Here is a 24,804-nt window from a genome sequence, read left to right as displayed (position 1 = left end):
ACAGATCCTTAAGGGGAGAAAATACAATTCTTCATCAAGCTTTAAGAAATACAAGATTTGGGCCTTCCCTGGTGGCACAAGGGGCTAGAATACACTGCAAGCTAGCTGCAGCCGTCCCAGTGCACATTCCATCCCGGCCAAGAGGTGATGCACAAGGAGGGGCGGACCTCTCTGACCCACCCCTGCTCCCCTCAGCAGTGTACTTCCTCAGTTGGCCTGTTCTGCCCCCTACTCTGTCTCTGGTGAATCCTCTCAACGCCCCTGCGCCTCTGGCCTGTACCCCAGTTCTGTATGAATAAATACATAATTCTAAAAAAAAAAAAACCCCAAGAAATATAAGATTTGTAATTTCAAGATTTCTTGGAAAATAAACTTTTTCCAGTTAAAGAAAATTAAAATCACATTCTAGCAAACTGCTTAGTTTTGTCACCTTAGATCATTTTATTTGGGAGCCAAGAGACCCCCTTATTACTAATGTACTACTTGAGTTGCAAAGAAAAAGTGAAGAAAGGTGTAATTTGCTTGGCTCCTCTTTTTATTTTAATTATAAAACATACTTTTCACTAAGGACGATGTGGCAAGTTATGTTTTTCTTTTGTTCTGATAATTAAAGAGGACTTAAAACAGTTCCTCATTCTACTTTGCAAGTTTTATTCTCAACATTAACTGGATGTGAACTATTATGAAAGCACAGTTAACCAGGGAAATTGTAAATTGTCTTAAATTTTAATATCTTAAGTTTTTTCAAATAAACTGCTTCTTGCAATGTGAAACCTAAATATGTGCTATGACAGTTTTTGCCCCAAGCGAGGCTTTTAAGACTTAGTTTAATTTGTTCAATAACTATGTACGGTATACCTATCTTCTATAGATTCCTGTTGGCTACCTGAGGGGAAATTACAAGATAAATCAGAAATATACTATGAGATTAAGGTGTTTGTAACTTTGAGGAGAAGTAGGGCTGAAAACAAATGATTGTGAAAAGTGGAAGGTGAAGAAATGGTATCCTCAGTGATGTTTTACACGGGAGGGCAGTGAAGTGGATGCTTAATTAAAGTAATAACATCCTAGTAGAGCACATAAGATGGAATGTAAGCTTCTTTGGGGAGTTTGGCAGTAGATGAACTACAAAGAAGACTGTATTTTTTAAAATATAAAGTACATGCAAATCTGGAAGAAAAGTTAACATTTTAATAGATAATGCAAGATGTCAACTCATTGCAAACAAGTGGCCAACATAAAAGTGAATAACGTAAGGCAAATTGTGTAAATGACATGCTTTACTTAGGCTATTAAGAACTTTAAAAAAACATTTAAGCTTATTATAGAAAAATTTCAAATATCTAGATGTGCACATTGTTGATAGCGTAATTGATCTAACATCCACAATTACAAGCAAATGTTCAACGTTGTTCATTTAAAAAACCCACCCACTTAAAAAAAAAAAAATGGGCCCTCCGTCGTAGTGCAGCTGGTTACAGCACTGAGAAGCTAAAGACACTTCAACATGAGTTCCATCCCCGCCCGCCCTGGAGGTGACCCACATGGAGTGGCAGACCTCTCCTGACCCGCCCGCTGCTCCCCTCAGCAGTGTACTTTGCCAATCTGTCTGTTCTGCTCCCCACTCTATCTCTGATGAATCCTCTCACCGGCCCGTGTGCCTCTGGCCTGTACCCCAGCTCTGCATGGATAAATAAAAATCTTTAAAAAAAAAACAAAAACAAAAACCCACCCACTTAAATCCATCCCTGAAATATTTTGTAGTACATGCCAAACATCATTTAATTTTATTCATAAGTAGTATGACATTCTAAAAAATAACAAAAATACCATTATCAAACCTATGCATATTTAAAGATAATGCCATTTTATTTAGCCATTTTCAAGTTTTCAAATATCCAGTTATAATCAGGATTGAAGTATATCAAGATAGTGCTTTTGATCCACATATCTCTAAAGTTTTTAAATCTGTAGACTCTTCTCCCTCTTTTCCTCTTTGTATGTTCCCCACCTGCACAGTTTATGTTCACAGCTACATGTCAAATACATTATATACATGTGTATACAAATACACATATTTGTTGAGAGAACCAGGTCCTCATTTGCTCCATAGTTTCTCCACATGGGAAGTATTTTGCTCATTTATTCCTGTGGTATCCTTTAACATGTTCTCTGCCTGCCCCCATTTTGTTTATATCGATAATTAGATTAAATTACACAAGATATTTTGGAATTGAAGTTTGTGGGAGGTATTTTTTGGAGGAGTTTAAATAAGTGGGACTTTGTTGTCAGACAGTGGGAATAACTCCAAGATTGGGTGTCTTTATTTGTCCAGCAGGGAGGAGGACTAGACAGTGGTAAAGCAGCTACTGAGATGAGCAGTTACTCATCTCAACCAGAAGTAGTATTTTATGATTGGGCAGTCTGTTTTGTCTGTGTTCAGACATGATTGTGTATTTACTTGATCTACCCTAGGCAGAGTGACCTTATCTGATGTTGATGTTCCATGATATTGTGTATTCAAGAACCCCAAGACCTGCCTCTAAATATGTCAACTCCTGATGTCAGTCTGCTCTTCTCTGAGTTCACTTACCTCCATCCAGCAATTCAAGTGCTTGGTACAGGTAGGGTCTGATATAGTGATGGTTCTATTTCAAGATGGTACAAAAGCCATGCAAATTCAATAGAAAGTACCCTTCATATTTAAATTTTGTTCTTTTCCTGGATTAGTCTAATATTCTTTTGTGAAGCTGGGTATCAGTAGCAAGCTGTAGCTCCCAGCAAGTCACATGCAAATGAGGGTAAGCAAGTGATATGTGACCTTGTGTTGTGTGGCCAGCATTTCCCACCTTAAGGATAATTTCAACAATGTGATGGGTTTAGTGGGACAAAATCCCATAAGTTAAAGATATCATTTCCCAAGAGTACTATCCATAAAAAATCTTGTACAGAAATGTTTATCATAGTTGAAAACTGGAAATATCTCCACTATCATGACTAGATTGAAAAACAAATGGTGATATAAACACAAGTGCAATGAACTACTAAGTCACTATAAATCAAAATAAATTCTTGATATATACAATAAACCATTTATATCTCAAAACCACTATGTAGCAATGAACAATATAATACTAAGGAAATATATAGTATGATGCCATTTTATGGAATATAGGGATATTTGGTTATAGATTTTTCTGGTTGTATCTATGAAGGACTTTCTGGATGACTCAACATGGTAAGTAAATCAGAATGCTACCCCCAAAGTGGGTATGTCTCGTCTAGTCCATTGAAGGCCTGAATAAAAAAGAGGTTGAGTAAAAGAAATTCCACTTTTTGCCCAGCTGTGTGAGAGTTGAAACATGGGGTTTCTCCTGTTTTTGGAGACCTGAATTCCAGGCTGGAATTTAGGACACTGGCAATCCTGGTTCTCCATGACTTTTGGATATGGATTATAACTTCACCATCAAGTTCTCCTGGTTCTCCAGGGATTTCTCTGTTTCCATCATCACATGAGCCAGTTATTTATAATCTCTTTATTTGTATAGGCTCATCCCATTTCAAACCATCTAATGATGAAATGCTCTGTTGAAAAAAAAAGTGACTTTTTGAAATCTTTACATGTGATTTTTTCTACGTATTTTATGTTTGCTTTGTAGTCTAATATTTTTGTCTTTGCATTAGTATGACTGATACTAATGATTGGTTGTATTTATTATGCATCTTACTTTTTGAAGTGTTTAGTATGCTCACTGCGTTAGAGACAACTATTATTTTCCTATGGATATCACAAAAAATGATTCTAGTCTTGATGACTTAATAGAACAGAAATTTATTCTCTTCCATGTATAGAGGTTACATGTCTGGAATTAAGGTCTTGGCAATGTTGGTTCTTTCTGGAGGTTGTAAGAAATTACCCAGTCCACTTGTCTGTTGGTTTCTGAAGGTTTTCACAATCCTCAGCATCCCTTGGCTTGTAGTTACATCAATCCAATCTGTGCTTCCATCTTTGTGCGGTTATCTCTGTCTCTGACATTGTCAAATCTATCCCTTTATTAATAGGACACTATTCATTGGACTTGGAATCCATCCTAAAACCAGGATGATCTCACCTCAAGATCCTTAATTTAATTACCTCTACAAAGACCTAGTTTCCTAATCAGGTCACATCTGCAATACCATAAATAAACACTTGGACATGTTATTTGATTTTGGTGATGGGGGAGCATTACTCAGCCTTGATGTTGCTGGAAATATGGCAAAAGGGAAGTTGTAATTAAAATGTAATAGCATTCTAACCAGAGGCCAACTGCTTCTGTCAAAGAGGGAGTAATAGGAACTGATTTCATCTTTATGCCCTAAGGAAATTTTAAAAAATAAGTAAAATATATCAAACGTTGGGTCACATTGACTTTGATCGGGGGGAAACAAAGCTGAGTCCTTTAATTTTCCAGTTTTACTGCTTGGAGAGAGTTGCACTCTGTAATGTAGTAAAGGGAATAAATGAGATAAAATACTAGAGTGGGGGGGTGGGAATCCTAAAATTCATAGAGCCACAGATTTGCAGAGGAGTTCAGTCTTCAGCTATCTAATGATTAATATATGCAAATGAGGAAAAAATAACCAAACAAACCAGACACTGAGCAAAGAACCATGGAGAAGGAAAGGAGCAGGTGGTAAATATCCCCAATGACCTAGCACTTGGAAGATTTCATATTCACTGCAGCGAAAATAACAAAACTAAAAGCAAGAAACAGAAATAAAGAATGAGAATACCCTAACACTAAACCTCCTAACACAGAAAGTACCAGAATATTCAGGAAGGTAGTAGGTGAATTAGCCCCAGACAAAATGCTGCTATGATGCTATCTAAAAAAGCCATCTATGAAGAAAACTGTTTCCAAGTAATTATACAAAGCCTAGAACACATCTCAAAAAATATATAAGGAAAAAAAATGTAGTGAGCACTCATAAAATTCACATAAAATTCACATCTAAATAAAAATTACTTGCTATACAAAGGAGGGATAAAATATATTCTATAGTGAGAAGAAAATTTATTTATAGAAATTTATCCATAAATGATATCAATGATAGCATTAATAGGATTGACCATAATTAGCAACTATAAATATCCAAGATATGTTCAAAAGTTATAGAAAGACATGAGTATAATATGTGGATACCATAAAACAATCTGGAACAATGCTTCTAGTAGTGACTGTGTCTAGGATAGATACTAAATGGGGTTAATAATTGTTTGGACTCTAAAGAGGAGGAGTAAAATTGAAAATAACAATCAACAGACACTATCCAAAATGAAACAGAATGACTGAATAAAAAATGAAGAGGGAAGCAGTCAGTTGTGGGTAAAAAGTAATTTATGTGTAATTGGATTCTAGAAGGATGAGGGGTGTGAGGGAGTCAAGCAAGTGAAAAACCTAAAGGAAACAGAATACACAATATGTAGATGAATGAAACAGAAGAGAAAAAGACAATGGATGTACTTTTGAGGTAAAATCTTCACAAAAAAGGAAGAAACAAATTAACAATTTCAGATATGGGGAGACTGATGTCATTACATATCCTGTAAACATGAAAGGGAGCTATAGATCATATTATGAACAATATTATACCAATCATTTCCACAGTAAAATATAAAATGAATCAACTCTTTAACAAGCACAAACTGGGAGTGTTCACTCATGGAAAAAAAAAGAAAAATTGTTGAAGAAAATGAGGCCTCGCTAACTTCACTAGTAAATTTTACAAAATATTCAAGGAAGTTTAATAATACTTTTAAACTTTATGAAGCCAGTAGTACTCCATTATAATAAGCCAATATTCCTTTTGAAAAAATAAGTAAAATTTTTAAACAAAATTTTAGCAAATTAAATATAACACTATATAGAAAGGTTTGTATAATAGTGTATCTAATGGTGAACAATTGAATGCTTTCTCACCGAGATACAGAATGAGAGAGTGTCCACTTTTACCATTTCTATTCAAAATTTAGTGGAGGTCATAGCAAGGGCAGTGAAGCAATGAAAAGCAATGAAAGGCATTTGGACTAAAAATTAAGTAGTAAAACTCTATTTGCTGACACTTTAATTGCTTATGTAGAAGACCCTGAGAAATATATAAAAAAGACCATTAGCACTGATAGCAAAATCCAGCAAAGCTGCAATATACCATGGTTGTGTGTCTGGGGTTTTAAAATACCATCCAAATAGAAAATTTTCTCATCTTGTTTTGGTTTCAATGTGAGCAACCAATTTGACTAAAACTGTATGGATTATCTTTCATCACCATGTCCCCCTATGGTACTACAGTACCCCTGAGAGCACCATGCAGTTTTCCCTTAGAGCCCACAAAGATTTTTATTTGATTTCTTTGGGTTTTTTCTGGTTGAATTCCATGACTGCTTTATTGATATATCCCAGTGCTTTGCCTGTGCCGCAAATACAAATAAACCACCTAGTGCCTATCTGACATATTATCCAGTAAACTACTAAGGAGCTGTTTTTAAAAGAATCATTGGTTGACAAATTCTGCAGTGCACAATGAAGATTTTCTTTAGGATTCGTACCAACAAAGTCATGTTTTTATGCATGTGTGCCATGCACTGTGCTAGATTCTTGAAATATAAAAAGGAATAAAGCAATTTTTACTCACAAAAAATTCACAGTAACTTTTGTTAGCACATGAGATTAAAGTCAATGTAATTTCAGATAGTATTGGGGAATTGAGATAATAAAACCTTTATTGCAGAATCACTTGAGGTGAGATTCATACAATCAAACCATTTAGGTGTATGGAAAAAAAGATGAAATTTTAAATTCTTAGTTATATAAGGTATGAATGAGTTTAGTAGCCACGCATTCAAGAACTTTGGTAAGAGAAAAAGAAAATTTAGGGCATCCTGGCAAAACCTGGCACTATGCGTAATGCTCTTGAAGTCAGTGTATCTGCTAGTCGCAGCCTGCTGTCTCCACCCAAAAAAATACTCTCGCCTCATTTTTCAGTTTCCTTCCAGGATATATTTCATTAGAACTTGGAAAATTTCCATTTGGGAATGGGAGCTTTTGTTTGTTTTCATGATAACATGAATTGTTCTAGAGGTTTTATTACTGAATAAAGAGATTATCATCCTGAAGAATCTAGAATAGAAACAGACATGGCCACAAACCTCTTTGAATCAATTCAGCATATGAAAGTCAAGTTCCTTGAACCAAAAAAAGAGAGAATATGCTACCTAGTTATTATTGTTATTTTTACAAATAAAACTTTAAACATTTTTCCAAACATTTCATTCTTTTTTCTGCTAGAAAATCCCCACAAATAGCTGTTCTTTTATTTTCTCTTTAAGACTGGAAGACAAAATATTCCTTTTTATAAACAACTCATTCTTTAAATTTTTAAATGTCAAGGTAGACAAAAATTCAGAGCACAAGTGCAATAAGAATCACAGGAACACTGGTAAAAAATGCGAATTCATACTTTCCAGCGATCGAAATTGTCCATTTGGTCAATATTTTCAACAGTAGAAATATACTCAACATATAGAAAAGGAGGTCTTCTAGTTTAAGCCATTTACTACTTTATAAATGCCTCAAAAGAGTACATTATAGTATTAGAGTTGATCTTAAAGTGTAGCTAAGAGTTCCTAGCTACACCATTAATACAGAGCAGTAAATCTCTAGAACTGACACATCACTCACTTAAATATAACAATTCCAAATGCTAATCATTTTTTGCTTTAGTTTTCACTCTGAATACATGCATATGCATTCTTCTAGGGAAAATAATTAAGATTGAATTATAATTGTTTTAGATAGCATACATTGCTTCCAAAGGCTATAAGAAGAGAGAAATGAGACACCCAAGGGTAAATATTATAGGGCTCCATTTATATGAGCTTTTAGAATAAGCAAAGGTAGTTTAGGGTGAAAATAGATTGCTGGTGGCCTGGGCTATGGGGAGTGTCAATGCCTAGTGAGCAAAATGGGTAAGATGTTTTGAACCTAAGTTGTAGTGATGGTTACATGAATATACATGTACTGAAGCTGAAAGTAACTGTCCACATAAAATGGGAAAACTATATTGGATCCGAATTTTACCTTGCAAAACTTGATTAAAATGAATCATAAAATATCTGTGACTTCTTTTTATGAGACCATATTTGAAACAACTTTACCAGGTAGCTTTACAGATCTCCCAAAGAGACCAGTCAGGAAGAACACATCCTACTCCAGGGAAGCTCAGAATGTGAGGTTCAGCCTTCCAAAGGTGGAACTCTTACACTGGAGAATTTCCCAACTTTGTCTTTTTTTATTTGTATGTGGGCGTACTTGTTTTGAAATTTTAGAAAGGACGAAAAAGAATAAAGAGGAAAATAACATTCATCTCATTCTTTGCCCAGACTTATTCAAATATTTGAACATATGTTTCTGAGTTTCTTTTTTTTTTTTTTGCTGCTGTTAATTCTTTTAACACTTGAAAAACATATATATAACTTCATTTTTATAATTTAGACTATAACAAAGAATGCTCAAATACCCACACTCCAGTGTAGTCACTCTGACCTCATTCTGACCTCATTATAAGTTTGGTTTACATATTTTCTAATCTTACGCAAACATGTACAGTTATAGAAAAATGTATTACTGAGATGTTTAAAATCTATCTAAATGGTAGCACAGTTTGCACATGATTCTATAACCTGCCTTTTCTAGCTCTATCAATGTCCATAGCTCTAATAGTTAGCAACTCTAAGTGTGAAACATTAGTGCAACTGGAAAAAGGGGAGATTGGGTAACTTGGAGAATGAAGTGCTGTTCTTTAAAATTCATTAGTAGTTTTGTTTCTATAGAAAATTCTCAATCTAGATGTCAGCTTCACTGCTTTGCTACTTCCCTACTTCAGGCGGGGCTGCCTTTTTGTACAGTGACAGAAAGTCAAAGCGGAAAAGAACAAAAATTTTTGTTTTGACTCACAAAGAAAAATAAAGCCTTTAATCCTTAAGAGAGATAGGTGTTAACTTTCTAATGTTGCAAAGAGAGTGGAGATTTGGCACTCAATTAGACTATGGTCTATATAATTTACTAAGTAACCATAATTTTTTGTTCCCATATTACTCTTGCTATAAGCCTGCCCTAGTGATTTAATGATAATAGATTTTTTTGTATTTTTCTTCCTTCAATTCTGTTACTTAACATTTAAAATTATGCACATTAACTGGCAATTTCAACTAACGTGTAATTGAGTGCTATCCAATATAAAACATATGCAAGTTTAAACGTATAAAAAAGTTTTCATATTGTGTCAATTTATTCAGAGATTATCAGCATAATTAATGACATTTCATTTAAATAAAACAATTTTTATAAATTATTATAATCAAATATTTACTTATGTTAGCAATTCAACAATTACACAAAGAACTCCATTATCATTTTGAATATTTGCTTATACAGAGAGATTAAAAAGCAATTGTTTGGAGAGAGTAGTGGTGAAGGCAGTAACTTACAAGGTAGTGTTCAACATACAGACATATATTTTTGTTTACAAACAATATGGAATAGTGATAATTAAGAATTATATGTCATGTCAAGATACATGCCATGTGAGGTGGATACAGATGAGATATCTGATACAAGGGACTTAGGAACTTATCTAAAGTTCCACAGTTAGAGTGAAACAGAAATGGGATTTACATCCATGGAGCTGAACACCAGGGTGCACACACAAAAGCAGCAGCATGCTATTGTGTGACTTCTGAGTAGACACCACGGGAAGGGGAAAGGAAGGGAAAGGAAATGGGAGGTGAATTCAGTGGGTGGGTGAAATTTATGTCGACTGGAGTTTCATTATTTGAAGAGTTTGGATACTCTCAAAAGAAATTTCATATTAGTGGTTCCATTTCTGTTTTCCTAAATAAATAAAACGAGTATTGTCTTATCACTTTTGTCAGCGGGAACTCCCAATTTAAAATATGAAGAAAACCTACATTTAAAGGAGGGCTTAGAGGAAAGTGTATTTCAGCAACCTAACTTTAGCAACTCTAGAATTTCTCCCAGATTTGGACTAGCACATCCATCTCTGTGAGTGTATTTGTGTAGGAGTGGCGTAGGTACATAGATATTATACACATGCTATCAGTGGGAGGGCATTTTGTCTGGATGAATCTTATCCAGAGATAATAAAAAACCTTTTGAGCTAAGAGGTGTAGGTGATGTACTGTTTATCAATATTAACTTGGAATAAAAATAAAATTGGGCTAAAAAAAGAAAAGAAAAGAAATGGCCTTTTTAACATTCAGTTACCAACTCTGACATTTACTTTTTTTTAGCAAAGGATCCAGACATCTTTGGAATCTAATCCCATTAAGGGAAGTCTCACTCCTCTTCTCCCCACATTTTTTCTGCCTCTCTTCACAATGAGGTAATCTGTTGGAAAATTGGGCTGCACATTCTTTGCATTTGAACTCCACAGTCTTTCCTAGTAAACAATACTAAGTACATAGCATGCTAAAAGGAGCATCCACAGGTGTAATCGTGTACGAATGTAAACATTTTAGTCGTCTTGGGAAATCCCATCTTCACAAATAGTTCATTAGAAGAATTTTCCATTTTTATACTTGATGAAATTCAGTTTTCGCTCATTCCCTGATATGTGAAAAAAGTTATTTACCCATTCTAAGACGAGCTGAGATCCATTGGCAGTATGAAAATGAACTCCGTTCTCCGCATTAATTTTTCCAGGTTCCAGAAGACCTGGTCTCTTAACCACTGCTGCCATCTGCTGGTCTTGTAGTTATTAGAGTTTAGAAAAAACAGTACATAAGACTCCAGCGAAGATGATGCAAAATGCAAATATCATCAACAGGTAGTTTTGTAGACCCTGAATTGTAAGAGAAGAACTGTAACTAAGAAAAACTGAAGTAAGTGTATAAACAGCACAAACTTGTAGGTTCTGGGGACCACCTGCTTTTGCTACCTGCATGACCTTCAATGCAATCATTCACATTTTCTTGAAAACCCACAGAATCCTTACTAACTCTTCCATTTAGTCTGTTCATGTGTGTTCTTACTATCCTTCAAGATGTGCTGGGGTTAAGGAAGTAAACAAACAGGATTTTGATGAGAAATAAGTAATACATGGAATGGTGTTTAAAACAGTGTCTGGAACATCAGAAACAAAATATATGAGAGGCATCATTAATTGGAAACATAAAATGTCTTTTAAAATGTTGCTGAGTGAATGGCCCTCCGTGGTGGCGCGGCGGGTTAAAGCACAGCACAAAGAAGCTTAAGCCACTTCCTCATGAGTTCCATCCCCGCCTGCCCCGGAGGTGACCACATGGCGTGGCAGACCTCTCCTGACCCGCCCGCTGCTCCCCTCAGCAGTGTACTTCGTCCATCTGCCTGTTCTGCTCCCCACTCTGTCTCTGGTGAATGCTCTCACCCTCCGCATCTCTGGCCTTACCCCAGTTCTGTACAAATAAATAAATAAAACTTAAAAAAAATGTTGCTGAGTGAAAATGTGTGCTTATTCAGCTAGGTGTATACTGTGGGAGATTGGAATGAAAGTAACCACAGAAAATAATGTCACAAGTTAGAGGAGAGGCGTTGTAAGTGAAGACCTTTGCTTTAAAGTGATAAGAGTCGAGGTGTTGTGTTTCTGGTTATATGGATCAACGAACAGATGCAGGTAGAAGAAATTATGTGTAAAGCTCTGTTATAAAAAAAACAAACAACAAAACCTGTTACGCATCAGGGACAAGAAAAAAGGTCAGTGTGAGAGCTAAGTGAACAGATGAGTTTGAAGAACTAGCGGGCCTGAGGAGATTTTATAAGCCACCTTGTTCTCTTGTTATTTTTGTCCCTCCACCCCCCCCCCCAGCCGCCCCAAGCAATGGGAACACATTAGAGGCATGGGCATCCAATGTAAGGAAAGGTTCAGATTTGTGTTTTGTAAAATCCTTACTACTTTGAAAATGGTGAGAAAGTCAGAGGGGGCCAGAACTAATACATAGAGACAAATAAGGGGATGGAGGCTACATCCTCCTAGAGAGGGTTGACAAAGTGCAGATGTAGAGACATCTAACAACTGAGAAAGAGACCATGGCTTGCCTGGCTCTGTATGGCTGCATTGGTCTTAAAGACGCAAACAAAAGAACCACTTCCAGGTCGTCTTTACATTAATAATGAAATACCTCCCTGTGCAGAGTAGAAACACTTATCTGCTATAAATTCCATCTCTAGGGGCACAGATAGATCAATTCTAATCTTTCTCTCACAAGATAAATGGAAAGGTTGTAAATAGCTGTCTAATATCTCTGAAGGGTCTCTTTTTCTTTGTCAATATTTTAGCTCTTTTGACCATTTTTCATATAGAATGATTCCAACTTTCCTTACCGTCCTGGCTGTTCCCCTCTGAATGATTGCTAGATTGTCTACTTCCTCTTTAAATATGACAAATTATACTTTTAGATATAGGTGCTAAAATTACATTGAGCTCTTGATAGTCAAATCAAATCATCAGCTCCCTTTCATATTAATGTCAGTCAGTTGGGCTAGAGTGGATTAATGTACTTCTGTGATGACCAGAGACAGGTCTTTGCAAGTTGAGTTGGGGCCAGCTGAATTGTCTGACTCACTGTAAGCTATGTCACTAACAAAGTTGTTTAATATGAATTATACAGTGAAAAGATACAACCAGAACATCTTCTGATCACAGAGCAACACACCCACACACCCACTCTCTATAAAAAGTTCCCTAATGTGTTTATGTGTTTCTTAGTTTTTTTTTTTAAAGATTTATTTTATTTATTCATACAGAACTGGGGTACAGGCCAGAGATACAGAGGGTGAGAGGATTCACCAGAGACAGAGCGGGAAGCAGAACAGGCAGATTGATGAAGTACACTGCTGAGGGGAGCAGCGGGTGGGTCAGGAGAGGTCTGCCACGCCATGTGGTCACCTCGGGGGCAGGCGGGGATCGAACTCATGCGGAAGTGGCTTAAGCTTCTTAGTGCTGTGCTTTAACCCGCTACACCATCAGGGAGGGTACTGTGTGTTTCTTAGTTTTAAGACAGTGAAGACTAGAAACCAGCAATGGTGAAAAGTAGACACTCAAAAAGTATGTGTATAAAGAATGAAATTCTGTAAAATCCAGTTATCCCACTTCTGGGTATGCACCCAATAAATACAAAAACAGGGTTATTGCAGCACTATTTTAATTGCCTATGGCTAAAAACAATTTAAGTGCCCATCAACAGATAATTAGATAAATATGTAATATAATTCAGAATGGAATACTATTCAGCCATAAAAAAGAATGAAACCCTTTGCCTTGCAATAATACACATGGACTTAGAGGGTATTATGCTTAATGAAAGAAATGCCATATGATTTCACTCATATGTGATACCTAAAGAAACAATCTAATAAACTAAATAAAATGAAAAAAAACTTTTAGACTATAAGATCAAATTGGTGGTTACCAGAGGGAAGGGGGAAGAAGACTGGTAAATTAGGTAAAAAAGGATATCTGTAAGGTGAAGGATAGAATTGTACTTTTGGTGGTGACCATAACATGGTATACAGAGAGGCTGATTTATAATAATCCGCACCTGAAACATAGACTGCTATAATGCAGTGTTACTTTCATAAAAATAACAAAAAAGTATAAATATACTTAGATGAATTCCAATGTGCTTTGTGAACTAGACATGGGCCCTTAATCGCTTCACTATATGAACAGATTATGTAAATACTTTGCCAAGCTTCCTGGTTTATTATCTATGTAGAAAGAATGATATTTTCAGGAAATAAAATATTTTTCCTCTTTACATTTTAGAATCTGCTCAAACTGCCTAGTCTCTTACTTTTTATTTTCGGCAATAGTATTAGTTTTCCTTTGTTAACTTAAAAGAAAGATCATTCTGTAAGAAAGAATGCTACTCCCTGAAGCAGAATTTTTTAAAGCTTTATTTTTGCATACAAGAACTGGGGTACAGGCCAGAGCAGACAGACAGAGCAGAACAGACAGATCTCCAATGAAATACACTGCTGAGGGGAGCAGTGGATGAGACAGGAGAGGTCATGGGTCACCTCCCTGGCTGGGGATTGAACCCATGCTGCAGTGGCTGAGGGAGAGCTTCACAGTACTGTGTTTTAGTCCCTGTATCACTAGGGAGCCCCCCGGAAGCAGAATTATTAAGTTGGATTTTTTAATAAACATATCACCTTGTTCTTTATTTGACAGAACTACTAATATATACATTACTGCATTGTTACTGTTCACATACTGACTAAAGTGTGTTGCTAAAGATATAATGTATATCTAACATAAAGTAGCTAAATTCTACAACAAACATCCTAAAGAGGGACAGATACCATATATAAAATAACACCAGGAGCATAAAGCACCTGGATATGCTGAAGGCATTAAAACACAATAAAATTCATTCTTTCCTGTAAAAGGTCTGTCAGTCTCAGATTAAATCCTTACCGCAGTAGATTGTAGGCTTTTAAATATGTGTCTTTGAGGCTGCTTCAAGACATAACTGATGGGAACTAAACATCAGAAAAAGAAACATTTTCTGCTAGGGTTGTATCATATTTCTAAGAAAAATAATTTTAAAAATGTAGTGATCTAGGCTGGAGACTTGTGACACTCAGCAGCAGAGAAGCACATTTCTAACTGCTGCTGTATTTAACACTGCAATAAAGCTTCCTTCTTTTATTCTCAAGCCCCATTCCTAAAGTCCATAAAGACATCTAGGTCCCACACCTCTACGCCAGTGTTTCTCCACCAGCTCTTTTGCAAATCAATAAAATGGCTCCCTGTCTGCCCTCATAGTCTCTGTGGATCCTTTCTTCATTTTTGACCTAAGGCTCCCAAGAGTCCTTTCCTAGGTGCACCCTCGGAGTGCCAGTGGGGCTGGAGCAGTGGATGGCATCTGGCAGGTTCTGCGTTAGCCACCTGTGCTCTAGAGGAGGTTGGCATCCCACCGAGGGGCCTGGGGTGCTCCTTTGTTGGTTGATAATAGGGTTTTTGTATTCAGTGATAACTTGTCTTAGTTTGTGCTTCTTTATAGCTATAATTGTAATAAGTAATGATCACGTAATGCTTTTTCTAAGACTTCAGCATGCTGTACTGAAAAAATCCAATTCTTAAATAAAACTAATTATCCTTTATGAAGCATATAAAATATTTGCAAGGATATTTGTAATGTGTTTTGGACATAGAATCACTCTGGAAAGTCAACAAAATTAAAATAAGAAACATGCACACTTAAGAAATCTATGGGTTTGTAAATGTTTTAAGTAGTCTTGTATAGTTAAAAAGACAAAAATTCAGATCATGGTCCAAATGCCTTTTAGACACATTATAATTAATCTGAGACTTACATTATTAAGTTATAGCTTTTCAAAATACTTCATCTAGAGCGACTGGAGTGATATTTAAACCTAAAGTTAAATGAGCATTTTAAGGATCAGCCACGGACACAGTTTATGGTTACCTGAAATTAACTTCAGCTCTTACAGTAGGAACACTTGCAATTCACAGCTGTGTATTAACTGAAAACAATGTCTAAGATGCCTTGACAGGTTGTTTCTAGATTGTATGTAGTAAGTTTTGTATTGCAAAATTCAATGTAAATATGTATATTCCTCGACTAAGTACTTTTTCAAAATACAGATAAATCAGAAAAAATCAGAAACAATTTGTAATGAAAACACATTATATTGACTATCTTCTTTTCTAATTAGAAAAGCCAACAGTTTGAACATCTGACCTCTCAAATCCATTCATGTATTTTCTGCCCTGGTTTAAAAGCCAAATGTAGTTTTCAGAAAATAACACAACCATAATATCAAATAACCTTGCTTGAAATTACTCCCATTTTCTAGATATGCCATTTCTGGTACGTACCTGTATTTCCTTGAATATGAAGACACCCCACATTGCAGCAATAAGTCCTGGACCCTTAAATAAAATAAGAACTTTGATTATGTGGAATATTTTTCTGTAAATACTGATGTAAATATAATAAACTAGAGAGCTGACCTGACAGTTTGATCAAGTAACTTTCTACTGTAAAATAACAATATCATCAGGGTAAATTTTCTATAACCTCAATCCTAATGTACATTAAACTAAGTAGTTTTAACTACAAAATGAAGATTTTTTTCTTTATGAAATTTCATTTTATTGTTTTAATGATACTGCCATCTTTTATGCCAAAGAATAATTTTCTTTAATGTGATCTATTTAAAATAAAATATTGAACTAATGTAAATTATTTTTCTATTGAACTAAATCTTTAGGATACTGGAATAGAATTAATAAGAATGAATGAATAAACCTAACTTATTTTGCCCTATGACAACCTCATAACTGAAGAAATTTTAGTGTGTTCTTTTTTTGGCCTGACAAATAAGGTGCATAGAGAAGGAGGACACGATTTTTAAAATGTGTTTTAAATTGTTACTATAGCACAGACATTAACTATGTCTTATATTAAGCTCTAGTAAATCCTAAAGATGGGAATATATGAAAACCATGTAAGAAAAAAGAAACAATGGGTTAGTGACCAGCAGAGAAAGACAGTAATAAAATAATCCAGGTCAAAAGTAACTAGAAGACATGTGATGGAAAAATGATGATTCTGCAATTTAGAAACATTAAGCTATTAGTCTTTATTTTTTTAGCTGACAAAGAAAAAATTTGAAATTTGGATGAATTGTGGTCTTTGTGGTAGCGTATCATATTAGTACTTCAATGCTTCTCTTCAAGCCTTTCACAAACTCTGGAAGGCTTTCAAATAAAGAATTCCAACATATTTTTCCCCCTTTCCTTATTCCAATAGTTTGAATCTCTGGGTCATCAAATTTTGACTCCACTTCTGGCATTAAGTGAAGCAATAAAATATATTACTCTCTGTTTATCAGCATCTGGAAAAGTCAACATCAAAAGAAATGGACAAATAGGTCAAAGGAACTAGCTTTTATTGATGATGTAGGTTCTAAGTTTCAAAACCCAAGTCAAACAAGAAGCATCTGGTCCTAAAGGCAACTCTGTACTGATGTTGGCCAGAAAGGGACGAAATAATAGAAGAGAGGATATAAAACTAATATTCATGCCAATCACTCAAGAAATCCATTTCTGGAAATCCATTTCCCTTCAAAGCACACAGTGGAAGACAATACCAAAAGCTATCACTGACCTTTGAGGCTTATTGGCTGGTGATTTCCTAAATATTAGTTCAGACATGTGAGAGCAGTGTGGTTACAGGAAGTTGTGCTTTGCTATAAATATGGCAAGCTGGTGTCAATCTGTGTAGACTCTGATGTACGCAAGGGAGAGTCAAATAGATAAGAGATATAAGATATATCTTCTTAGAGAAGAGATATAACTGTTTTGGCAATTTGGATTGTACACTTCCCTTTTGTAAATTTAAACAAATTACATATCTTGAGCCAGCCTTTGAATCCAAGGTAAATTTGAGTCTTCTTGAGAAACTGAATCATCTGGATAGTCTGATTCAGCTTTTAGTATAGCAGGTAATACCTGGAGGACAGTAACAAGCCTTTTCTCTTGGGAGGGGGATTGTTTTCTTTACCTTTTGATTTTCTTAAACTTTTCTTAAAAACATTAAATTACATGTGAGGAGGAGTCTGAAGTAACACTGTTTCACAAAGTTGTCATGAAATTCAAGTGTGATAACAGAGGTAAAAGCATTTTTATATCTAAAACCTTACATAAAACGATAACAGAGGTAAAAGCATTTTTATATCTAAAACCTTACATAAAACTGTTACATAAACAACATGAATATTTTTCTAAATAGTGGATGATAATATATCCAAAGTGACATTAGGTAAGATGATCAATCCAAATCTCTAATAGATTAAAAATTTTAAAATCTGCTGAAATGAGATTGGCAACATTCTCTTGGCAATCAAGCACATGAAAACTAGGGGGTGTTAGCTTATTTCCATGAATCTGTGGTTTTAGTCTTACTCCTAAAAACCTGAAATTCCATGGCAGCTTTTAGTGATTCACTAAGAATGCTTCAGAAAAATTAGATTTACCTTAAAAACAAAAATTTGCAAAAACAATTCAGCTACTTACAGCAGTGATTATGGGGAAAGTGACCACAGCACTGAGAGAATGATTAGCTATGAAACAACAGCAGGTAGCGATTCCCCAGAGAATTCCTGACAGGAACCCTGAAACACACAGACAACGCATGTTGTTGACGAGGCGTGCTCCTCTCTGGAAAAATCAACACTCCAGATACAGGAGGAACACTAAAGTGCAGACATAAGTGCATTATTAACATTCTTGGCCAACATGAATTTTTGTGTTTCACGACCATTTTGGGGACCAAATGATTTTTGCTATGAATATAATTTTCAACCCTTTCACTTTATTTATATTAAAATATAGTCCCCAAGTTGAAGCTGAGGTAAAGGTTGGGGTGGGAGTAGAGAGGGGCCTTGGAAAGATAAAGGATCAGAACATGACCTACAAACACAATTTACTCTAAACTATGAACATGAAAATAAGTGAGGTTCAGAATAATGCTATCTATAAGGAAACAAAGGCCTGGAATCTGAATGAAAATATCAATTAGAAATTTTAGGATTCTTGAGCAAGGCATTCATGTTGAGCAAGTCTCTACATGGTCTATATTTTGGCTTAAGTGAATCAATCATTCAAAATGATTGACATATTTTTGCATTTTATAAAATTAAAAAAAAATATTTATGCATTCAGAACTGGGATTCAGGCCAGAGATGCAGGGGCGGTGAGAGGCTTCACCAGAGACAGAGAGGAGAGCAGAACAGGCTGATTGACGAAGTACACTGCTGAGGGAAGCAGAGGGCAGGCCAGGAGAGGGGTCTAAGGGCCGGGGTTGAACTCATGCTGAAGCGGCTTTAGCTTCTTAGTGCTGTGCTTTAATCCACTGTGCCACCAGGGAGGGCCTGCTTTTTATAAAATTTTATTTGTAGAACTATGTTCTAAATCCAATTATAGTAAACTCTTGAATAAGTGTTAAATTAAATTTGGTAAAATATAATTTAGTAAATAGTAAAAAACATTTAATTTTAACAGAATGTCTAATATATTAAGTCCAAATAGTACATTTAGCAGATTTCCTTTTTTTTTTTTTTAACTCTAAAACAATTTGTACTGACTTTTGGGAGAAACTATTCTTTCAAGTGACTGCAGATTCCTATTTGCTGATACTTTTTTTAGTAGTCACAGGATCCTTTTTTTTTTTTTTTAAGATTTTACTTATTTTACATGTAGAACTGGGGTACAAGCCAGAGGTGCAGGGGCGGTGAGATGCTTCACCAGAAACAGAGTAGGGAATAGGACAGGCAGACCCACTAAGTACACTGCTGAGTGGAGCAGAGGGGCGGGTCTGCCGCACCATGTGGATCACCTGGGGGGTGGAGGGGGTATTGAACTTACACTGAAACAGCTATGCTAGCTTGCAGTACTGCGTTTTAACCTGCTGTGCCACCAGGGAGGGCTAGGATCCTGAATTTTAATGTGAATCCTTAGACAGCATAGAAATACTAATCTGAGATGCAATACAGATGTTTTGCATAGGAAAAGGTCTTAGATTCATTGTTTAAGATTTGGTTCTTTTAGGATGACTGGCATTTCATACCAAGACTTTTAAATAATTTATATTTGGTGATAAAGTGGACCAAAGGCATGAGCGTGCACCAAACACACACAAACACACAGGATGGTCTGGTGTCCAGATGACAATTATTCAAGCTAAATGAAAGGAGGAGAACAATTTTACATAATGAGAAAATTCTCTGTAGTAACTGTTCTTACCTGGTAAGACTGCTTCTGGATATAATCTAGGATTATTTTTCATGGCTATACAGTAGGCCAGAAAGTAGATTGTACTTGTAAGGAAGATGCCACTGAAGTGAGCAAACACATAGTCTAGATCTGGAAATAGAGATGATAAAATGCTTAAGTATATCCTTTAGTCATTTCAAGTACATTCAGATTTATAAAAGTAAGGCAAATCAAAAAATCATTCTTTAAAACAAAGGACTGTTAAATTTTGTCATCCTAATTTTTGGCATCCTATTTATAGAAAATTTTAATTATTATACTTAAAACCTGCAAATATTAAGTAGCAAATTAGTTACTATAGTCATATTTAAAAGGCTAGTGTTAATGATCATCATGGAATGCTAAGTAAGTATTAAATTATGTGACTTATATGAAAACTAAATAGGTATTAAGACCTAACTTTACTGACTGTTGAAATGATAGCAAATTACCAAGTAAAATACAGTTGGGGAAAGTGTGGAAATATTCTGGGAGTTCTAAATTTATACAGTTTGTTGATCAAGATGGAGATCTAACTAGATCTGTGGCAGATTACAATATACAAGGTATTCTGAAAGTTATTCCACAGGGCTTTAATTAAGTTATTTACTATAATCCTCCCCGCCATGGGTAAGGTTTAATAACAAGTGATGGTGGTTCAATGTCTGAGAAACCCTATTTCCATTAACTGTTTAAGCAGATTGATAGTCTGGTCACACAGAAGGTCGACTTAACAGCTACTTGGCTGGAAGACCACAACGACTAATGCTTCTCTCACCTACATTTTGACCCAGAAGAATGGTCATGTTTAGAGAGGAAAGCTTGAGGGACAAAGAGTTTATCTATTTTTTCTAAAATACTAAATCCTTCTTCTGGAGCAAGTAAAAACAACACATCCATCTGTGACCACACAAAAGACAGCATAGCTTAGTGATAAAAAGCACAGACCACATCAAGTGCATACTTTATCCACTACTTGTTACCTTTGGGACTTGGTCAGATTACCTAATCTCTCTGTCTTAATTTTGTCAGTTGTAAAATGAGGATAATAATGTTATCCAACCATAGCAACCAGATGATTGTTATTATAGTGCTTAAAATACTGCCTAGCACAGTACATGCACTACCTATGTGTTAAAAGAAATAAAAAAGCCTCCCCCAATTACTTTGTAATAAATTGTAATAAAATGCACTTATCAGATACATTTGAATTATCCTAAGAGCTAGTCCTAAGAACTTATTGTTCTGTTTATTAAAAAGATTGTTAAGGACATTGTTTATTATATCCCAGTACCAACAACAACTGGACTCACAGTGAACAATTAGTTATTTTTGTCATGTGTTCTGAATTTACTCCAGGGTTGTAAGAGACCTTAGAGTCAAATACATGGCTCACTTCTAGTGAGTATGCCGTGTCTGTGTAGCATAAGCTTGTTAGACTCTTGGTTCCACTTTTTTTTTAATATTTAATCCTCTCTTTAATATACCATTCTTCCATTTCTGTAGATTTTTTTTCACTTAAAAGTAAAAAAAAATAAATAAAGTATTTACATAAAATCTTAAAAAGAGGTCAGTAAGTACAATTCATGGAACTGGATAGTACAAGGAAGGATAAACTACAGATCGATTCAATGTCCATTCATGCATTTAAAATTGAGTTCAAATCAGCTTCTTCTTTAATCTATCCATTGTGACTTTTGCCCTGCAAACTTCTCCCTTATCTGAACTGTGCTGTATATGCTCTTACTTTCTGTGCCATTTGATTTAAAACTGTATTATCCGTGATTTCACTGATATTATCCCATGGGTGTAAGCTACGTGTCAAAATAATCCCAGTACCCTTACCCTGACATAGACACTCTTTCATTTTCTTTCAGTCTGACCCAGAGTATTGCAAACAGTGTGTGTTTATGCCTAGGAGGTCAATTCTATACTAAAAACAGAGATAATTAAGGAAACTTATGCTGAACCTTTCAGAGTATTATTCTGTGCTTGAAAAATAACACCCTAGGACTAAATAGGCTATATTTTGACCTTTATGAAGGTATATTTTGACTTTTATTTAATTTTAAAGTACTATGCACTACACTTTAGTTTTTATAAAGAGGAGAATACATATTTCCCCAGAGAATATCTAACTAGAAAATGTCTCAAATCTTACTGTAAAGCTGGAAACCATGTGTTTAAGATCCAAGTCATTAAAATGAATCCAGACGAAAGTTGACTATATATGTCTAAGTTAAGAATCACATAAAATACTCAAGTAATCTTTTATTAATTTGAATTTTCAGTGTCTTTCTAATTCATCATTTACAATGAAAAAGTATGATCAAAGCTATATAACAGTATTTGCTACAATCACATTGTGGTTTACATGGAGTAGAAAAACAAGTGCTGAGTTGAAAAACAAGTGTTGAGTTTACTTATAAGGTAAAATAACTGTTTACTCTCACCATATTGGCTTGCCCCTGCATAGATACTATCATTTCTTTTGCTGTGGTCCTTGATATAAATGACTGGCACAAATGTACATCCATAGAGTATCCCAGATATCACTGCCAGACTACAGCCCCTTAAAAAACAAATCATTATTAATTTTCACTCAAGGCAGTATTTCTCACACACACAGAGTCATAAGTAAAGTATTCTTCCAAATGGAAATCACAAGCACTTATTCAGAAATAACCCATCTATCTCAAGGTCTGTAACTGGAGAACTCATAGGTGAACCCAGCAATATCAAAATGGAGTCAAAACTAAGACAGAGGTGAGCTTTAGCCTCTGATTGTCTAATTTGGGAGTACCTGATTTACACATGGAGATAAATGAGGACATGGCCATCATATTACATAGTCTAGATATATAAATCTGGCTTTCTAAATTATGAAGTATGTGTGGACAGACACTGTTGGCTTTGCTTTTTTAAAAAACTAATATCTAGTACAGAGTTAGGATAAACTAAGTACCAACCATGTTTGTTCAAACAGCTCTTGGGATTCAGAGACTAACTGATGCCTTAGTTGACAAGGCCGAGAGGAAGAGCTACGGTAATCAAATTACCTAGATATTTCAGGTAAAAATACTACTTCATAAGCAGAAAATGTTTCACTTTAAGCACAAGAGTCTTGTTGACTCCTTAGAGGTGGGATACATCTGCATGAAACAAGCCTTTCCAATGATGTTGGGAGAAGGTGCTTAATATTTCAGACCAGTCCTTTTAACTTGATACAAAGGCCATGACATGAAACAGGAAGGGTTTTAGGCAAATACTATCTATTCCTTTTTCAGCTTGAAAACAAATTCTTAGTCTATTTTAATAGTACCTTAAGGAATATGAGACTAGAGGGACTCTCAGGGCCAGTTTGGCAGTAAATTATCCACATTGGAAATCCCTGTGTTGTAGGAAGCCTGAACTCCATAGTTCCCAAACATAGACCAGGCCTAACTATTGATAAAAAAGCTTAAAAATGTTTTTCTTAACAAATATTCCCTTCAAGAAGGAGAAGCTTTGTATTAAAAAAAAAAAAGTTTTGTTTGCGAGATCTATTTCATTCTGAAGAAAAACAGTAACATATTTCCTCCAAACTTGTTTGCTTGTTAGATCATTCCTTCATTTATTCAAATATTAATAGAGTGCTCATGTGCCAGGCACTGCCTCTTTCCCACTGTGAGGATGAGAGTGTCCAGCAGGACCTTGATGAATGTCACTCTGTTCAATGTAGGTTTTGTTCTAAAATCAATGAAGAAACAACAGTCCCTGCCATTATCGAACAAACAGACCTTATCAAGACTTACTTTCCTTGTTCCTAGTTTTGCTTAAAGTTGAAGCTTTCAAGAATCTATTAGGACATTAAATGAGGGTTTACTGTATGTTTTAAAAGGAAATGTTTTATATATTTGCAGCAAAAGAAGGGTTATCATATAAAGTCCAAACTAGTCATCAGTTGAAAAATATACATTATTCACTATTTCACATTCATTTGCTAAACAAAAAACCCCTTGTATTTAGCAGCTGATGGGAAGTCAACTCCTCCAGTCTTTCTGGAGACAGTGCTAGGACCCACTGTAGACACAAACTACCCCACTGTGTTTGATAATGAACCCCCACAAGAGAGGAGGGATTCCCAGCAGAGGGCAGGACTCCTGGGCAGGACGCCTCTACAGAATTGCATTTCCTAATACATTTGTGATGCCTGATGTTGCTCATTATACCCGTGGCCTAACCTACCTCTTTTGTTTTAGACACAAAAGTTCTAAAAATGAGGGAGGTTGCTTATGAACTAAGATAATTCAGTGGCAGCTTAAGAATCGTTCAAATATTGAGGCCAAAGTCCCCTTAGTCAGAAACTCAGCAGGGAATATAAGGAAACTTCTCTACCTTGAAACTAAGGGAGTCAAAGTCTGGGCTGCTGTTTTCTGTGTGAATTCAGATGAATATCACTCCACTCTGGTAATCCCTGCTCTAACCAATATGAGACAGAATAACCAAACCTCTTCTTACACTATGCGGTGCTGCACCGTAGACAATTTATCCACCCAGGTGTAATCAGGAGAGGGCTCTGGAGTTGTGTTGATCACCTATTGAAAACATTGGTACAAAGCAAAACAAAAAAATGGCATTCGATTGGTAATCACTCTGGTGGCACTGGCTCTTAGTGTTTTTCTTTCCTCTCTTAAACACTTTAAAATATGAGCTTTATATACTATGCATTCTGATTCTGTAGATATTTTTATACTTGCTTCTGATTCTGTCTGTTCCTCTTTCATTCAGAATGGTTTGACAGTTGGCAAATACTCCATGGATTTTTTTTTCAGTTTAATATATAGTTATTTTATCACCTTTCAAACCTAAAAAAGTTATTGTTTTTTTTTATGTTTCACTAGCATATTTTAATTACTTGTAAATAAATGAAAACCAAGG

At 35.4% G+C, this 24,804-nt stretch overlaps 1 protein-coding gene across 2 annotated transcripts in view; it reads right to left on the bottom strand.

The window, feature by feature from the left end:
- Positions 1–9,423: 9,423 nt before the first annotated feature.
- The window catches only part of TMEM144 (transmembrane protein 144), a 28,984-nt gene continuing 13,603 nt past the window's right edge, over positions 9,424–24,804 (bottom strand). For both annotated transcript variants that reach the window (XM_012727015.1, XM_004685358.2), the window contains exons 7-12: positions 24,385–24,461; positions 22,338–22,456; positions 19,876–19,995; positions 18,148–18,245; positions 15,946–15,999; positions 9,424–10,902 (exon numbers count right to left, since the gene is read on the bottom strand). In XM_012727015.1, coding sequence (XP_012582469.1) covers positions 10,819–10,902; positions 15,946–15,999; positions 18,148–18,245; positions 19,876–19,995; positions 22,338–22,456; positions 24,385–24,461 — 552 coding nt within the window. In that variant the 3' untranslated portion in view covers positions 9,424–10,818. The remainder of the gene's footprint in view (positions 10,903–15,945; positions 16,000–18,147; positions 18,246–19,875; positions 19,996–22,337; positions 22,457–24,384; positions 24,462–24,804) is intronic.

Source organism: Condylura cristata, unplaced genomic scaffold (genome assembly GCF_000260355.1).
Source record: "Condylura cristata isolate star-nosed mole 26May11 unplaced genomic scaffold, ConCri1.0 scaffold00018, whole genome shotgun sequence".
Lineage (NCBI taxonomy): Eukaryota > Metazoa > Chordata > Mammalia > Eulipotyphla > Talpidae > Condylura > Condylura cristata.
The sequence above is the reverse complement of the archived record's forward strand: the minus strand, read 5'-3'. Positions and strand labels throughout refer to the sequence as shown.